The sequence below is a fragment of the Cetorhinus maximus genome, chromosome 13 (genome assembly GCF_964194155.1).
Source record: "Cetorhinus maximus chromosome 13, sCetMax3.hap1.1, whole genome shotgun sequence".
Lineage (NCBI taxonomy): Eukaryota > Metazoa > Chordata > Chondrichthyes > Lamniformes > Cetorhinidae > Cetorhinus > Cetorhinus maximus.
The window spans coordinates 2,183,683-2,199,786 of NC_135891.1; the positions used below are offsets into that span (position 1 = coordinate 2,183,683).

At 46.7% G+C, this 16,104-nt stretch overlaps 1 protein-coding gene across 1 annotated transcript in view; it reads right to left on the reverse strand.

Moving 5' to 3' along the window:
- The window catches only part of snta1 (syntrophin, alpha 1), a 47,551-nt gene extending 32,035 nt beyond the window's left edge, over nucleotides 1-15,516 (reverse strand). The window contains exon 1 of the mRNA XM_078554788.1: nucleotides 14,992-15,516. Coding sequence (XP_078410914.1) covers nucleotides 14,992-15,460 — 469 coding nt within the window. The 5' untranslated portion in view covers nucleotides 15,461-15,516. The remainder of the gene's footprint in view (nucleotides 1-14,991) is intronic.
- Nucleotides 15,517-16,104: the final 588 nt, after the last annotated feature.

Genomic DNA, 16,104 nt, shown 5'->3' on the forward strand with positions numbered 1-16,104 from the left:
GACCACCTCTCTCCCTGGACCCACTCACTGACCACCTCTCCCCCTGGACCCACTCACTGACCACCTCTCCCCCTGGACCCACTCACTGACCACCTCTCCCCCTGGACTCACTCACTGACCACCTCTCCCCCTGGACCCACTCACTGACCACCTCTCCCCCTGGACCCACTCACTGACCACCTCTCCCCCTGGACTCACTCACTGAGTCGATGGAGTGACCACCTCTCCCCCTGGACTCACTCACTGACCACCTCTCCCCCTGGACCCACTCACTGACCACCTCTCCCCCTGGACCCACTCACTGAGTCGATGGAGTGACCACCTCTCCCCCTGGACCCACTCACTGACCACCTCTCCCCCTGGACCCACTCACTGACCACCTCTCCCCCTGGACCCACTCACTGAGTCGATGGAGTGACCACCTCTCCCCCTGGACTCACTCACTGACTCGATAGGGTGACCACCTCTCTCCCCCTGGGCTCGCTCCCTCACTCCCTGGACTCCCTTGCTCCCCGGGATCGCCCTCTGGCCCTGCAACCCCCCCCCCGCAGCACCACCAGGCTCACCCCTCCTGACACCCCACTCACCCCCTCCCACTCTGAACTTGCCGCCTTGCTCCCACCCCCTCACTCCCCAGGCTCGCTCCTTGGGCTCACCCTCCGGACCTCCTAGCTGCCCAAGCTTGGCCCCTCGCTCCCACCCCCTCAGCCTCCCTGGCAGGCTCTCTGGGCTCACTCCCTTATTCCCTGGACTTCCCTTGCTCCCCAGGCTAGCTCCATCTCTTCAGAGGCTGTGCCAACACCTCCTTTAGTCCAGCAATAGGTGACTAGGATTAGCCCCGGCATTAACACTTTGACTTTCTCATCCTATTACATTTCAAAATTACTTCACTGACCGTCAAGAACTTTGGGATGTCCTGGGACCACGAAAGGTTCTACAGAAATGCAAATATTTTTCCTGTTGGGAAGACCACCCACTCAATCATGGCTGGGTTCAGACTGCAAACTCTCCCCCACAAAATAGCACTAGGGATGCTGTGGGTTAATTGGAGCTTTCTAGCGTGAGCTTTCAAGATTTTTTTTTAAGGCAAGGGGATTGAGTTTAGAAGAACGAGAAATGATCTAACTGAAACACACAAATTCTTGAGGGGTTTGATGGGGGTAGATGGTGAGAAAAGGCTTCCCCCATCTGGGGAATCTCGAGAACAGCATTACAGCCCAAGGCTAAGGGGGTCAACCATTTTGGACTGAGATAAGGAGAAATGTCTTCACTCAAGAGGATTGGGAATCTTTGGAATTCTCTATCGCAGAGGGCTGTGGATGCTTATGGAGTATATTCAAGATCAGGATTAAGAGGTTTTGGGTACTAAGGGCAATTGAGGAATACACAGGTAGTGCAGGAAAGCGGAGCTAAGATAAAAGATTAGTCATGCTGTTGTTGAATGGAGGAACAGGCTTGAGGGGCCAAGTGGCCTCCTCCTGCTCCTATTTCTTCTGGGAAACCTGGGGGGTGGGGTGACTGAAGATTTGGTGCTGATCAATGATTTAATTCAATGATGGAACAAGCTCGAGGGGCTGAATGGTCTCAAGTCTCCAGTCCCAATGGACCGCATCCTAGGGTCTTAAAAGAGGTGGCTAATGAGGTGGTTGATCGGCTGGTGTTAACTTTCCAAAATTCGCTAGATTCTGAAAAGGTTCCTTCAGGTGAAAAGTAGCAAATATAACCCCTCTATTCAAGGAGGAGGGAGACAGAAAACAGGTAACTATAGGCCAGTTAGCTTGACGTCTGTCATGGGGAAGGTGTTACAATTGATCGGTAAGGAGGTTATAGCTGGGCACTTAGAAAAACTGAAGGCAATCGGGAAGAGTCAGCATGGTTTTGTGAAAGGAAAGTCATGCTTAACCAATTTATTAGAGTTTTCTGAAGGAGTAACATGTGCAGTGGATAAAGGGGAGCCTGTAGACATGCTGTACTTGCATTTCCAGAAGGCATTTGATAAGTGCCACATCAAAGATTATTACGGAAAATAAAAGTGCATGGTGTAGGGGGTAACTTGGATGGTATGTTGTGAAAAGGACACGAGGAGGTTGCAGATGGGTATAGATAGGTTATAGATGAATGGATATAGGTAGGATATAGAGTGAATGGTCAAAGGTCTGGTAAATGGAGTTTAATGTGGGAAAATGTGTAGTTGTTCACTTTGGCAGGAAGAACAAAAAACTGAGTATTACTTAAATGGAGAACGGCTGCAGAATTCTGAGGCGCAGAGGGATCTGGGTGTTCTCGTGCATGAGTTACAAAAAGTTAGTATGCAGGTACAGCAAGGCTAATGGAATCCTATCCTTTATTATGAGAGGGATTGAACATAAAAGTGAGGATGTTATGCTTCAGTTAAACAGGGCATTGGTGAGACCGCACCTCGAATACTGTGTGCAGTTTTGGTCTCCTTATTTAAGGAAGGATGTAAATGCGTTATAGGTGGTTCAGAGGAGGTTTACTAGATTGATATCTGGAATGAGTGGGTTGTCGTATGAGGAAAGGTTGGACAGACTGGGCTTGTTTCCACTGAAGGTTAGAAGAGTGAGGGGTGATTTGATTGAAGTTTACAAGGTCCTGAATGGCCTTGACAAGGTGGATGTGGAAAGGATGTTTCCTCTTGTGGGTGAGTCTAGAACTAGGGGGCATTGTTTTAAAATTAGGGGTCGCCCTTTTGGGACAGAGATGAGGAGAATTTTTTTCTCTCAGAGGGTTGTGCGACTTTGGAATTCTCTGCCTCAGAAGGTGGTGGAGACGGGGTCACTGAATATTTTTAAGGCAGAGGTAGATAGATTCTTGTTAGGCGAGGGAATCAAAGGTTATCGGGGGTAGATGGGAATGTGGAAATCGAAACACAAGATGATCAGCCATGATCTTATTGAATGGCGGAGCAGGCTCGAGGGGCTGAATGGTCTCCTCCTGTCCCTACTTCTTAAGTTCTATATACCTACAGAATGCTGTGCACCATTTTGTGAAACGTATTAAGGGCTCAAACATATTTATTTTGTTTTATTAACCTTCCTGGGAAAGTTTTCATCGAATTTCCAAGTTACAAAGTTGAGGGAGTATATCAGGGGCTGGTATTGTTAGACTGACAGCGTAAAAGGGCAGTGCTAGTTAAAAGAGCAATGTGGTTGATTCTTAAATGCCCTCTGAACTAGGGTCAACTAGGGATAGGTAATGAACGCTGGCCTGGGCCAGCGATGCTCACATGCCATGAACGAATTTTTAAAAAAACCTACAGTAAAGCGAGTGCGTGTGACACAAAGACAAGATCAGACCTCATGTCCAAACTATGAGAATTAGCAATTGCCGTCTGCAAAATTACAGAACCATTACCAGATACCAAATTGGAACCAGCCACCAGTCTAACTAGAGCTGGTCAAACTAGAACCAGTCACAAGTCTAACTACCGCTAGTCAAACTAGAACCAGTCACAAGTCTACCGCTAGTCAAACTAGAACCAGTCACAAGTCTAACTACCGCTAGTCAAACTAGAACCAGTCACAAGTCTAACTACCGCTAGTCAAACTAGAACCAGTCACAAGTCTAACTACTGCTAGTCAAACTAGAACCAGTCACAAGTCTAACTACCGCTAGTCAAACTAGAACCAGCCACGAGTCTAACTAGAACTATTCAAACTAGAACGAGCCACCAGTCTAAATAGAGCTAGTCAAACTAGAAATAGCTGCAAGTCTAATTAGTTAGTCAAACTACAACCAGCCACCAGTCTAACTAGAACAAGCCATAAGCTAACTAGAGCTAGTCAAACTAGAACCAGCTACGAGTCTAGCTAGAGCTAGTCAAACTATAACAAGCCATGAGTCTAACTAGAACTAGTCTAACTAGAACCAGTCACAAGTTTAACTAGAGCTAGGAAAACTAGAACCAGCCACCAGTCTAACTTCAGCTAGTAAAACTAGAAACAGCCACCAGTCTAACTAGAGCTAGTCAAACTAGCAACAGCCACAAGTCTAACTAGAGCTGGTGAAACTAGAACCATCCACGAGTCTAACTACCGCTAGTCAAACCAGAACCAGCCACGGGTATAACTAAAGGCAATCAAATTAGAACCAGCCACAATTCCAACTAGTTAGTCAAACTAGTACCAGCCACGAGTCTAACTACCGCTAGTCAAACTAGAACCAGCCACGGGTATAACTAGAGCTAGTCAAACTATAACCAGCAACGAGTCCAACTAGAACCAGCCATGAGTCCAACTAGAGCCAGTCAATCTAGAACCGGCCACAAGTTTAACTAAAGTAATCAAACTAGAACGAGCCACGAGTCTAACTAGGGTTAGGCAAACTAGAACAGCAGTCTAACTAGAGCCTGACACTAAGTCTTACTACATCTGGTAACTAGTAAAAGCAAAATCTCATACTGGTTAAACTAATACCTAATACTATTCAAACTAGAGCCAAGGCCTGGTTCTTTTTTGGATGAGGCTAGCTGTGATGCCTCCAAAGTCAGATAGCCAATTAGTACTACCAGTTTGGGCTCACATGTATAACAGCCACTTGGGTAAAGGACTAAAGGTGATGGGCTGAATGGTCTCCTCCTGTACTCAATGATTCTTTTCCTTAAAGATGAAGCTTTGTTCACCACCAGCCAATTGTTGTAATGCTAACAGAGGGTTAAAAAGAACCTAAGATAAAAGCAAACTTTTCCAGGTATTTTTGTTTTTGTGTTAAAAAGAACCTGTTTAATACAAAGTTGATTTACAAGGGTGATACCAGAAACATGTGGGTAAACATATATCAGGAAGGGAACGACAGGCTGGGTCTCTTCTCTCTTGAAGAGGTGACCTGATAGAGTCTGTAAAATGATGAAAGGTTTCAATAGAGTGGATAAGAGAGAATGTTTCCTCTTGCGAGAAAGAGCAGAACCAGAGGCCGTCAATCTAAGATAGTCACCAAGAAACCCACTCAGGGATTTAGGAGAAACTTCTTTACCCAGAGAGTGGTGAGAGTGGAGAACTCGCTCCCACACGGAGTGGTTGAAGTGAATAGTATCAGTGCATTTAAAGAGCAACACTAGAGAAGCATATGAGGGAGATGGGAATAGAGGGTTACAATGGGAGATTTAGACAAAAGGAGATGGGAGGAGGCCCGAGTGGACCATAAACACCAGTATGGACTGGTTGGGCTGAATGGCCTGATTCTGTGCTCTTTTAAAAAAAATTCGTTCACAGGACATGGTGTCGCTGGCTGGGCCCAGCATTTATTGCTCATCCTCTATTGCCCTTGAGAAGGTGGTGGTGAGCTGCCTTCTTGAACCGCTGCAGTCCATGTGGTGTAGGTACACCCACAGTGCAGTTAGGAAGGGAGTTCCAGGATTCTGACCCAGTGACAGTGAAGGAACAGTGATATATTTCCAAGACAGGATGATGGTTGGCTCGGAGGGGAACTTGCAGGTGGTGGTGTTCCCATCTACCTGCTGCCCTTGTCCTTTTAGAGATGATAGTGGTCATGGGTTTGGAAGGTGCTGTTGAAGGAGCCTTGGTGAATTCCTGCAGTGCATCTTGAAGATGGTACACACTGCTGCTACTGTGCGTTGGCAGTGGAAGGAGTGAATGTTTGTGGATGTGGTGCCAATCAAGAGGGCTGCTTTGTCCTGAACGGTGTCAAGCTTCTAGAGTGTTGTAGGAGCTGCACTCATCCAGGCAAGTGGGGAGTATTCCATCACACTCCTGACCTGTGCCTTGTAGATGGTGGACAGGCTTCGGGGAGTCAGGAGGTGAGTTACACGCCACAGAATTCCCAGCCTCTGATCTGTTTTTGTAGCCACAGTGTTTATATGGCTGGTCCTGTTCAGTTTCTGGTGGTATATAATCCTATGTAAAGGCTTCTCAGTGAGCCGGGTTCAGTTCCCCAGCACAGGGCAAAACCTCAAGGACACCGTGGGCAGTGGTGGATGAGTTAATGCAATGCAGTGCTCAGAGGCATCCTGACAGAAATGTTAGGAGTGTGAATGATATCACAGCACAGGCGGAGGATCAAGCCTGTGCGGAGAGCATGTATAACTTATGAAATGGATTTATTTTAAACACATATTACACAAAATAAAAATATGCTGACGTTCTACAATCCATGCAAGGCAGTGAGTTTAAAATCCCACACAGTAACATTAGCAAATCAATGTTGGAGGGAACCTCTGTCACAGCTTCCTTGCGACAGTTTATCTCAGAGTCAGGAGTGGAAGCAGAAGCTGGCAAGTAACTCAATTGTGTCGCTCACACCAAACACCAGATGGACATTGCTGGCCCTTTAAGCCCGCTCCACCCTGTGTGAACACAGGAGCATTGCCAGGTGCAGAGTGATGGGTTAACTTGGCAGTACTGATATTGAGGAACAGCTGGCTTGTGTCACACAGTATCGCACTCGGCTGTTCAAACACTGACACGTAATCAAATACTTATAGATACCAGCTTCCCTCACTCAGCCAAACTTACCAAGGACAATTGACCTCACTGTTTACTGTTAAACCTCACTACAGAACTGCCTTCCAAATACTCCCTAGGCCCAATGAGCGACTGCCCTTGTAACTTTCCCCCTTCTATTTTTTCCAAGTATCAATTTGCAGTATCCAATCAAACCTTCCACAGCACCCAGAGCAGCACCCACCCTCCCTACAGGCCCAGCGATGGCCCCTCAGTATTCATCCGGAGAGGTAACCCCGGCTTAAATTTCCCATTCCCCAGCCTCAGGAAATCGAGTCATGTGCATTAACCCCAATGAGGAAACCAGGGAACTCAGCAATCACCAGGTTCCAGAATAAGAGGTGCGAGTGGTACCTGCCAGGCTGTAGCCGACAGCTCATTTAGCACAGAACTCCCTCAATTTATGACAAATTTTCCATTGCTTCACCGGCATCATTGTTCAGGATCCAATGTGCTCCAATGTACCTGGGCTGGATGGAGGAGAATGGGTAAGAAACACTGCAAAACTGTCCAAGTGACAGCAACTGGAAATTAAGCCAGGAATTTGGCTCCAAAACTGGTATAAACACATGAGTCTCAGAACTTGTTTATAAAGGAATTCCTCTTTTACAACAGTCAGCTAAGGAACAAGAGCTCATTACCATCTAAGGCAGCGAACAGCCCAGCTCTCCATCCCAGCGTCGTCAGGAAGGCCTGAATGATAAGCGTTGATATGGAAACGCCTGCCCCCCTCAGCCTCTGGGGTACAGGGTGCAGGTGAGCTGCTCAGCTGGTATCCCATGGTTCTCAGGTGGGCATCAGCTGAGCGAAAGGCTAAAGCAGAACCCCCATTTCCCGGTCAGTGATGAGACTGGGGGTGAGCAAGGGCAGAGTGGGGGGTTGGTGGTGGTGGAGGCAGCGCCTTAACCTTCTCTGATCCAAGGACAACATTCAGAGCTTCTCGAGTCTGTCCACATAATAATAGTCCCCGGTTATTACCTGACAATTGCGGCCATCCAGGTTGTATTGAATCTCTAAATCAGTCCCCAGCTCGAGCGCTATTCCAATATTCCTCACCATTCAACAGCATTGTGCATGCACTAGCACAGTCTCGGCCTCTCCTCCCCTCCTGGTATCTGCTCCTGTACAAGTCCAGCTGCTAACAGGAAGGGCTTCAGAAAACAAGGGGGAACTCTCTCATGAACAATAATATTTAGCTGCCAATTTGTGCATGGCAAGATCCAACAAACAACAATGTGATAACGACCAGATAATCTGTTTGAGTGCTCTTGGTTCAGGGATAAATATAGATGGGCTGATCAGTAGCAAATGGAATTTAATCCGGATAAGCGTGAGGTGATGCACTGGAGCAGAACAAACAAGGCACAGGAATACATGATGAATGGTAGGACCCTGGGAAATACCGAGGATCAGAGGGACCTTGGTGTGTATTTCCATCAGTCCCTTAAGGTAGCAGGACAAGTAGATAAGGTGGTTAAGAAGCATATGGGATACTTGCCTTTATCAGCCAAGTCATAGGATATAAAAGAGCAGGGAGGTTATGCTGGAACTGTATAAAACGGTGGTTAGGCCACAGCTAGAGTATTGCGTGTAGTTCTGGAATCCGCATTATAGGAAGGATGTGATTGCACTAGAGAGAGTGCAGAGGAGATTTACCAGGATGTTGCCCGGGGTGGAGAGTTTTAGTTATGAGGAGAGATTGGATAGACTGGGGTTATTTTCCCTGGAGCAGAGGAGATTGAGGGGGGACATGATTGAGGTGTATAAAATTGAGGGGCATAGATAGGGTAGACAGGAAGGAACTTTTCCCCTTGGTGGAAGGACCAATAACCAGGGGGCATAGATTTAAAGCAGGGGCAGGAGGTTTAGTGGGGATGTGAGGAAGATTTTTTGAACCCAGAGGGTGGTGGGAATCTGGAACTCGCTGCCTGAAAGGGTGGTAGAGGCAGAAACCCTCATAACATTTAAGAAGCATTTAGATGTGCACTTGCGATGCCATGGCACACAAGGCTATGGACCTAGTGCTGGAAAATGGGATTAGAATAGTTAGGTAGTTGTTTGACTGGCGCAGACTCGATGGGCCTAAGGGCCTTTTTCTGTGCTGTAGACCTCTATGACTCTACCGAACCCCACGATGGTGCAGCGCTCCCTCAGTACGGCACCCCCCACCCCCTCCGGACAGTGTAGCGCTCCCTCGGTACTGACTCTCCGACAGTGCAGCGCTCCCTTGGTACTGACTCTCCAACAGTGCAGCGCTCCCTTGGCGCTGCACTGGGAACATTAGCCTGGATTATGGGTTCATGTTTCTGGAATGTGACTCAAACACACGACTGCCCAATAATACTCACAACCAACCCTTTAAAAGAATTTATGGCTCTATTCAACTAACATTAGGAAGAAGAAAATGTCAGATTGTTTGTAAAAACCCAACTAGCTCATAAATGTCCTTCAGGGAAGGAACCTGCCAGCCTCGTCTGGACTACACCAGACTCCATTCCCACACATGTTTCAATATCCTCAGGGGGTCTAGGGTTAGGCAATAAATACTTGTCAGAACCACCCACATTCCAAGAACAATAAATATAAAGAATTCCCCATTCCAACCACCCCTCTTTAAAGAGATTTTCACTAACCTTTCATTCTAACTCTTTTGATATGACCCTTAATTTGTGACCCTGCTTTACTGCCTGAACAACCACTACACACAGTCCATCACCAGCTGCCTTGGCAGAAACCTTCACAAAGACCTGAAGTCTTAGAATCTGAAATTTACAGCACAGAAGGAGACCATTCAGCCCATTGTGCCTGTGCTGTCTCTTTGAAAGAGCAGATGCGCTTAGCGCCACACCTCCGCTTTTTGTCTGTAACCCTGTAAGTTTGTCATCGTCAGGTATCTGTCCAACTCCCTTTTCAAATTATTTAGGGAATTGGCTTCCACCTTGTCAGGTTGATAACTCAGAGTGAAAAAAATTATTCACATCTCTCTAAATCTTTCCCAATGGTTTTGAATCTGTGACCTATGGTTATTGACCCACTCTCCAGAGGAAACAGTTTGTCTCTACCAAAGCCTCTCCTCATCTTGAAAATCTCTTACTAAGTCACCTCTTAACCTTCTCTGTTCCAAGGAGAATAAACCTAACTTTTTCAATCTCTCGAACGTACAGATAGGAACAGGAGTAGGCCATTCGGCCCCTCAAGCCTGCTCTGACATTCAATAAGATTGTGGCTGATATGTTTGTTTAGAATTCCACATTCCCATCTACCCTCAATAACCTTTGAATCCTTTGCCTAGCAAGGATCTATCTACCTCTGCCTTAAAAATATTCAGTGACCCCACCTCCACCGCCTTCTGAGGCAGAGTTCCAAAGTCACACAAGCTTCAGAAAATAATTCTCCTCATCTCTGTCCCAAAAGGGCGACCCCTAATTTTAAAACAATGCCCCCTAGTTCTGGACTCACCCACAAGAGGAAACATCCTTTCTACGTCCACCTTGTCAAGGCCGTTCAGGATCTTGTAAACTCCAATCAAATCACCCCCTCACTCTTCTAAACTCCAGTGGAAACAAGCCCAGTCTGTCCAACCTTTCCTCATAAGACAACCCACTCATTCCAGGTATCAATCTAGTAAACCTCCTCTGAACCACCTATAACGCATTTACATCCTTCCTTAAATAAGGAGACCAAAGTACTCAAGAGGTGGTCTCACCAATGCCCTGCTCCCTTCTTGAATAGAGGGGTTATATTTGCTACTTTCCAATCTGATGGAACTTTTCCAGAATCTAGTGAATTTTGGAAAATTAACACCAACGCATCTACCACCTCATTAGCCACCTCTTTTAAGACCCTAGGATGTAGTCCATCAGGACTCGGAGACTTGTCAGCCCGCAGCTCCATCAATTTGCTTAGTACCATTTCCCTAGTGATTGTAATTTCACCAAGTTCCCCTCTCCCATCCACCTCCTGATTTACAGCTATTACTGGAATGGTTTTTGTATCCTCTATATTGAAGACAGAAGCAAAGATTTGTTCACTTTGTCTCCATTTCCTTATTATCTACTATTATCTCCCCATTGTCACACACTCTCCTCATAACTGAAGTCCCTCAAACTAGGTAACATCCTGGTAAGCCTCCTCTGTACACTTTCTAAGGCCTTTACACATTTCTTGAAGTGTGGTGCTCACACTATTCCAGCTGAGGTGTAACCATTAATTTATAAAGTTCTAGTTTGATCTCTTTGCTTTTATATTCAATGTCCCTATTTATATATTAACCACAAATAACCCATATGCTCCTCTTAGCCATCTGATCAACTTGTCCTGCTCTTATGCTCCCTCACTCCACGTCTACAGTCCAGTGAATCCACACTGCACATTTTCCATTGTCGTTTTAGCCCTTTCTACCATGTGATATACACAACTGTGTACAAAATTTCCTAAATGGGGTGTGTGTGCATACCTGAGAGAACAAGACTAGAATGGTCCGGGGCAACATGATCCATTAACACTCAACATCTCAGCTCCTGGTGTAGGGGTTAACATATTGGTGTGGATAGAAGATTGGCTAGCTAACAGAAAACAGAGATGGCATAGATGGGTCTTTTTCTGGTTGGCGGGATGTGACGAGTAGTGTCCCACAGGGATCAGTGCTGGGGCCCCAGCTTTTCACAATTTATATAAATGGCTTGGATGAAGGGACAGAAGGAATAATGGCTAAATTTGCTGCCAACACAAAGATAGATAGGAAAGTAAACTTTGAAGAGGACATAAGGAGGCTACAAAGTGACATAGATAGGTTAAGTGAGTGGGCAAAGATCTGGCAAATGGGGTATAATGTGGGCAAATATGAAATTGCCATTTTAGCAGGAAGAATAAAAAAGATTATCTAAATGGCGATAGATTGCAGAGCTCTGAGATTCAGAGGGATCTGGGTGTCCTAGTGCATGAATCACAAATGGTTAGTATGCAGGTACAGCAGGTAATTAGGAAAACTAATAGAATGTTATCATTTATTGAGAGGGGAATTGATTACAAAAGTAGGGAGGTTATGCTTCAGTTATACAGGGCACTGGTGAGACACATCTGGAGTATTGTGTATCGTATTGGTCTCCTTATTTAAGGAAAGACATTAGAAACAGTTCAGAGAAGGTTTACTAGATTAATACCGGGAATGGGCAGGATGTCTTATGAGGAAAGGCTGGACAGGTTAGGCTTGTACCCCTTGGAGTTTAGAAGAGTAAGAGGTGATTTAATTGAAACTTTTAAAATCCTGTGGGGTCTTGACAGGGTGGATGTGGAGAGGATGTTTCCTTGTGTGGGAAAATCTAGAACTAGGGGTCACCGTTTAAAAACAAGGGGTTGCTAATTTAAGACAGAGATGAGGAGAAATATTATCTCTCAGGGGGTCGTGATCTTTGGAACTCTCTTCCTCAAAAGGCAGTGGAAGCAGAGTCTTTGAATATCTTTAAGGCAGAGCTAGATAGATTCCTGATTAACAGGCTTGGGCTGACAAGTGGCAAGTAACATTCGCGCCACACAAGTGCCAGGCAATGACCATCTCCAGCAAGAGAGAATCTAACCATCACCCCTTGATGTTCAATAGCATTATCATCACTGAATCCCCCACTATCAACATCCTGGCGGTTACCATTGACCAGAAACTGAACTGGACTAGCCATATAAATACTGTGGCTACAAGAGCAGGTCAGAGGCTAGGAATTCCGAGACAAGTAACTCACCTCTTTACTCCCCAAAGCCTGTCCTGACTTGTGCCTTGCATATGGTGGAGTGTGATAGAACACTCCCCACTTGCTTGGATGAGTGCAGCTCCCACAACACTCAAGAAGCTGGACACCGTCCAAGACATAGCAGCATGCTTGATTGGCACCCCATCCACACACGTTCACTCCCTTCACCACCCACGCACTGTTGCAGCAGTGTGTACCATCTACAAGATGAACTGCAGGAATTCACCAAGGCTCCTTCAACAGCACCTTCCAAACCCATGACCACTACTATCTGGAAGGACAAGGGCAACAGATAGATGGGAACACCACCACCTGGAAGTTCCCCTCCAAGTCGCTCACCATCCTGACTTGGAAATATATCACTGTTCCTTCACTGTCACTGGGTCAAAATCCTGGAACTCCCTTCTTAACAGCACTGTGGGCGTACCTACACCACATGGACTGCAGCGGTTCAAGAAGGCAGCTCACCACCGCCTTCTCAAGGGCGACCAGGGATGGGCTTTATTGCTGGTCCAGCCAGTGAAGCCCACATCCCAGGAGTGAATTAAAAAAAAAAACAAGGGGGTGAAAGGTTGTTGGGGATCATCAGGAAGGTGGGGTTGAGGTTACAGTCAGATCAGCCTGGTCTTATTGAATGGCAGAGCAGGCTTGAGGGGCCAAGTGGCCTACTCCTTCTCCCAATTCTTATGAACGTATCTTTGTACAACAGAAGGCCATTCAGCCCCTCAAGCATCTATCCCCATTGAATTAGATCATGGCTGATCTGTATCTTAGCTCCATTTACCCATCTTGGTCCCATAACCCTTAATCCGCTTACCCAACAAAAATCTATCAAGCTCAGTTTTGAAGTTTTCTGATGACTATTTAAAGTGTAATTGATCTTTTTATTTGAAGTATCATTTGACTGTTAATTTATGTTTAATTTACTTTGGTTCTGATTCGAGTTAAAGTTACAAAAAGGTGAAATCCTGTTGATAATTTCTCCATTTAGGGATGGTTTGGTAAATTTAGCTATTTTGGTTTAGTGGTTCCCCCACAAGGAGCATTAACAAAACAACAAGAATGCAGTTGTTAACCATGACGACCTGACCTACAACCCCGCAATCTTGGCGCTCCTCCAGTTTTGGCCTTCATAGAGTATCGCCAGTTTCCATCACTCCACCATTGGTGGCCTTGCTTTCAGTTGCCTCGGCCTTAATCTTCTCCCTAACCCTTTCTGCTTCTCCACCTCTCTCTTCCTTTAAGGCGCTCCTTTAAAACCAACCTCTTTGACCAAAGCTTTGATCACCAGCCTTAATATCTCACATGGCTGGGCGACAAGTTTTGATTGATAATGCTCCTGAGAAATGCCATGGTTAAAGGTGCTATATAAATACAAGTTCTTGTTGTTGACTGATCACAGTGATCAATCTCTATCAATGAATGTACAACAGGACGGGACAGGAGATGAGGAAAGGCCCCAGTAGTGCAAAGCTGTGGTAATCATCGGTTCACTGCGCTCACCACACGTCATGTCTCAGGTTACTCACAGGCTGCGTTAGAGGACAACTTTGGAACAATTTAATCTGTGACTGATAGTGATGGCTTGTCACTGACCTGTGTTTAAGCACAGGAGCACAGAACTTGATAAAGCTCAGTTGAGCTGCACTATCCGGTGTCGGGGTTACAGCAGATTAGTGTCTCAGTAAAGCTTGACCGGAACTGCTAAAACACACGGGCACAAGGTTGAGGGTGGATAGTGTTCAGGGCAGATTCTGCTCATTTCTCCAGAACTGAGTCAACCTCTACTGCTCCATCTTTACTTTGAGCCATTTGAAGTGGCTGTAAATCAATATTCTGTTTTATATAAAAGCAAAAAAACTGCGGATGCTGGAAATCCAAAACAAAAACACCTGGAAAAACTCAGCAAGCCTGACAGCATCTGCGGAGAGGAACACAGTTAACGTTTCGAGTCCGTATGACTCAACTTATCTTTCATATAACTGATACGAAGTTTTGAAGCAATTTTTAGTTCAGACACCATCGCAAAGGAGTCTCAGTTCCGAGAAGTGGCTCAGGAAAGGAGCAGACACAAAAATAACTAGGGAGGAGAGATGATCCGAATGAAGGAAATCACTCTGTTCACTGGAGCCTCAACCACAGCGTTACTCCACATACAGAAAACACCCTCATCTTGCAGGGGTGGGGACGGTCCCTATTCCCTGCTTTAACTGTGGGGTGGGGGACGGTAGTGGTGGGGGATAGCAGTTTGGGTGGGGTGTGGATTTGTGAGTGGGGAGATGTATTAGGGTGAAGGAAGTTGAGGGGGGATATGAAGGTGACTGAGGGGACGCGAGGGTGGAGATGGGTGGTGGTTAGTCTGGGGGGGGGGGGCGGTGGGCAAGATTCTAGGGGGGCTATTGGGGGGCTGGGGTGGAGGGGAGTCAGGGGAGGCACTGGGGGGAATCTGGAGGGCAATCGGGGGGGGGGAGAATCTGGAGGGCAATGGGGGGAATCTGGAGGAATCTAGAGGGCAATCGGGGGGTATCTGGAGAGCAATGGGGGGAGTGCTGGGAGGGCAATCGGGGGGGAGAATCTGGAGGGCAATCGGGGGGCGATGAATCTGGAGGGCGATGAATCTGGAGGGCAATTGGGGGGGTGAGAATCTGGAGGGCAATGGGGGGGAGAATCTGGGAGGGCAATCAGGGGGAGAGGTGCTGGGAGGGCAATGGGGCGGGGGGGGGGGGGAATCTGGGAGGGGAATCTGAGGGTTAGGGGAGGGCTCCTACCTTCCAGCAGAACCTCTTTGCCGGTCTTTTTCAGCGCCTGCACCGCCTGATCGTGTGAAGCTTCCCTGAGGTCGGTGCCGTTGACGGACAGGATGGCGTCTCCCACAAACAGCTCCCCGCTTTGATCAGCCGCCAGCCCGCGGAAGATTTTGGAGATGAGGATGGGCATGTGGTTCTCTCGGCCGCCCTTGATGCTGATGCCCAGGCCGCCCGCCTCCTGTTTGACGATGCGGACGGTCCGCTTGCGGCCGGAGCCGGGCTCCGAGTCCGCCTGAGGCTGAGGCTGAGACGGAGAGGGAGACGGCGGCGGGGGCGGCTCGGCTTCCCCGTTACTCAGGCCGTGTCCAGCGGGAGTTCCGGCCGGGCTGAGTCGCAGCGAGTCCTCGGACAAGGAGGCGAGGAGCCGCCGCCAGCGCTCGGGCTCCGGCTCCGGGCTCCGCACTTCCAGCAGCCCGCTCCGCACCACCATCCCCCCGCCGGCCTGACTCACACTGTCCGGGGTTGGGACCCTCCTCCCTCTCCCTCTCTCTCCTTCCCCCCAACCCCCTCCCAAAAGGCCGGCCCGGCTCTACCCCGCCCCTCGTTAAAGGGGCCGCGATGGCAGCAACTTGGGACAAAACTTTTCCTAACTTTTAAAAAACTTTTTCCAACATGGAAAACTTTTTCAAAACTCCTTCCAATTTTTTTTTCCAAACTTGGAAAACTTTTTCAAAACATTTTTCCAAACTTGGAAAACTTTTTCAAAACATTTTTCCAAACTTGGAAAACTTTTTCAAAACATTTTTCCAAACTTGGAAAACTTTTTCAAAACATTTTTCCAAACTTGGAAAACTTTTTCAAAACATTTTTCCAAACTTGGAAAACTTTTTCAAAACATTTTTCCAAACTTGGAAAACTTTTTCAAAACATTTTTCCAAACTTGGAAAACTTTTTCAAAACATTTTTCCAAACTTGGAAAACTTTTTCAAAACATTTTTCCAAACTTGGAAAACTTTTTCAAAACATTTTTCCAAACTTGGAAAACTTTTTCAAAACATTTTTCCAAACTTGGAAAACTTTTTCAAAACATTTTTCCAAACTTGGAAAACTTTTTCCCAAATATTTTACAAACTT